Source organism: Scleropages formosus, chromosome 1 (assembly GCF_900964775.1).
Source record: "Scleropages formosus chromosome 1, fSclFor1.1, whole genome shotgun sequence".
NCBI lineage: Eukaryota > Metazoa > Chordata > Actinopteri > Osteoglossiformes > Osteoglossidae > Scleropages > Scleropages formosus.
Window position 1 is genome coordinate 19,730,103 of NC_041806.1, and position 1,885 is coordinate 19,731,987.

Below are 1,885 nucleotides of genomic sequence, written 5' to 3' on the forward strand. Positions count from 1 at the left end.
GCGCCGCTCCCTGTTGGCGGACAGGTGTCAGGCACGGCGACGCCTCCGGACGTGTCAAAGTGTGTGCGGGAAAAGACGTCGGAAAGCTTGTTATAGGCAGTTCAGCATCGAAGCGAGCAGCACTGAAACGTGACCTGGAAAAATATTCGCTTTCGTGCCATAGCGCCATCTGGCACATCAGTGTTGAAATACACACACACACACACATCTGTCTATAAGAGAAAGATACGTGTGCAGGCAGGCCTGTAATATATGCCATCACAGGACTACATGTAAAAATTCCAATAGGAAATCTGAACAAACTGATGCACCGCGACGTGTACATGGAGTACACGAGGTGCCCAAACGATGCCTTTCTAAGGACATCAGCGCAGAGAGAACTTGCTATGGCGACTGATTCATTCAAATTTTTTCCAAATTGAAATTTTTTTTTTAAGGAAAAAAAGAAAAATATAAAATCCTCGCACACATTCTGCGAACTTCCACAGCTTCTCAGCGGGGACACGATAACACTGGATCGCAGCGACCGTCAGATATAAAGGAGCTCTATGAAATTACACGCACATGAACGATTACGCGCTGCTTTGAAGTACGACGCGCGCTCGGGCGCGGCGCCGGTCGCTTGGCTCGGTCAGGCACACGGTGAGTGACGTAAGAAAACGCTTGCTTGTGATTGGCTGGCTACGGCCCTCCCTTCCCGTAGGTAACTTATTAAACGCGTCCGGGGGCGGAGCTGAGCACCGGGAGGGATATATTGTGTGGACTACATTAGGGCAGCCTGGGTTCAGCTCTGTCCTTTTCCAGACCTAGAGCAGGAGGGGAGCTCTGAGCGAACCACCTGAGGTCATTCAATCTGAAAAGAAAACAAGAAAAGAAAAAGGAAGTAACACAATACTTGAAAAAGGAACTAAAAAGTGATCACGAAATGCCCGCTGCAAAGAAAGAAGGCGATGATGCTGGTGGTTGGAGGCAGTTCCTCTGGAATTCCGAGAAAAAGGAATTGTTAGGACGGACCGCGGCCAGTTGGGGTAAGTTTGTCTCTCCAGGCTTCGAGGAAAAAGTGAACGTTGAGGCACTGACTGCTATTCGGGCGCGCGCTGCTCTAGGAACGCTTCGGGGACACGCAAGGTCCGTCGTCTCGCGACCTCGGCGCCTCGCGGGTCCGTGACGAGGAAGCGCGGCACCTGTTTGATCGCGCTCGGTGCTGTGAAGTGATCGGTGTGGCTGGAGGTCTCGCTATTTTTGGTAACTTCCCGTAGTGGAAACGGTCATTTATGCAGCGGTATCGGCCTGGGACATGATTAAAAAGAGCCCGCCGCGAGCCATGATAATAAATAAGTGTGGTCTCGTGCGGTGCTGATCACTGGATTTGTTCCATTTCGAGTTGCGGAGATGTGATGGATCCAGGTCATTGTGTGAAGAAGCAAGGCTTGGTGCTGGAACCTTGCCGTCGAAATGTACTAATTGTGAAAACGTCACGCCTCGGGTCTTCTTGTCGCCTTCGTTCGTGCTCTAAGTGTCATGATATTTTGTGCCTGTTGACAGGGCTGCTCACAGGGGGCAGTGAAACTCTGTATGTGTGTGTGAGAGAGAAAGAGGAAATGAAGGAAAGGGACACAATGTCCTTTTGACGCCCGTAATGATCCCAGTTAATCCGGGTGTTTTTTTTTCTTAAACAAAGGGTTAAAAGATGCATCGGAGCTCAAGGTTAGTCAAGGTGATCCGGCCTGTGCGCTGGGGTCCGGGGAGAACGATGCGTTGTGTATGAGGCCCACGCTGGCCATTGATTAACGCGCGCGCCTGCGTGTGTGTGCGCGCGTGTGTCCTCCTCCGAGTCCTACCATGGCCTTGCCGTCCGTATGTCAACGTGACCTTCGGGATGACC

General features: G+C 51.4%; 1 protein-coding gene across 1 annotated transcript in view; it reads left to right on the forward strand.

The window, feature by feature from the left end:
• Positions 1 to 766: 766 nt before the first annotated feature.
• The window catches only part of LOC108933198 (sodium/potassium-transporting ATPase subunit beta-233-like), a 9,225-nt gene continuing 8,106 nt past the window's right edge, over positions 767 to 1,885 (forward strand). Inside the window, exon 1 of the mRNA XM_018750088.2 lies at positions 767 to 1,028. Coding sequence (XP_018605604.1) covers positions 926 to 1,028 — 103 coding nt within the window. The 5' untranslated portion in view covers positions 767 to 925. The remainder of the gene's footprint in view (positions 1,029 to 1,885) is intronic.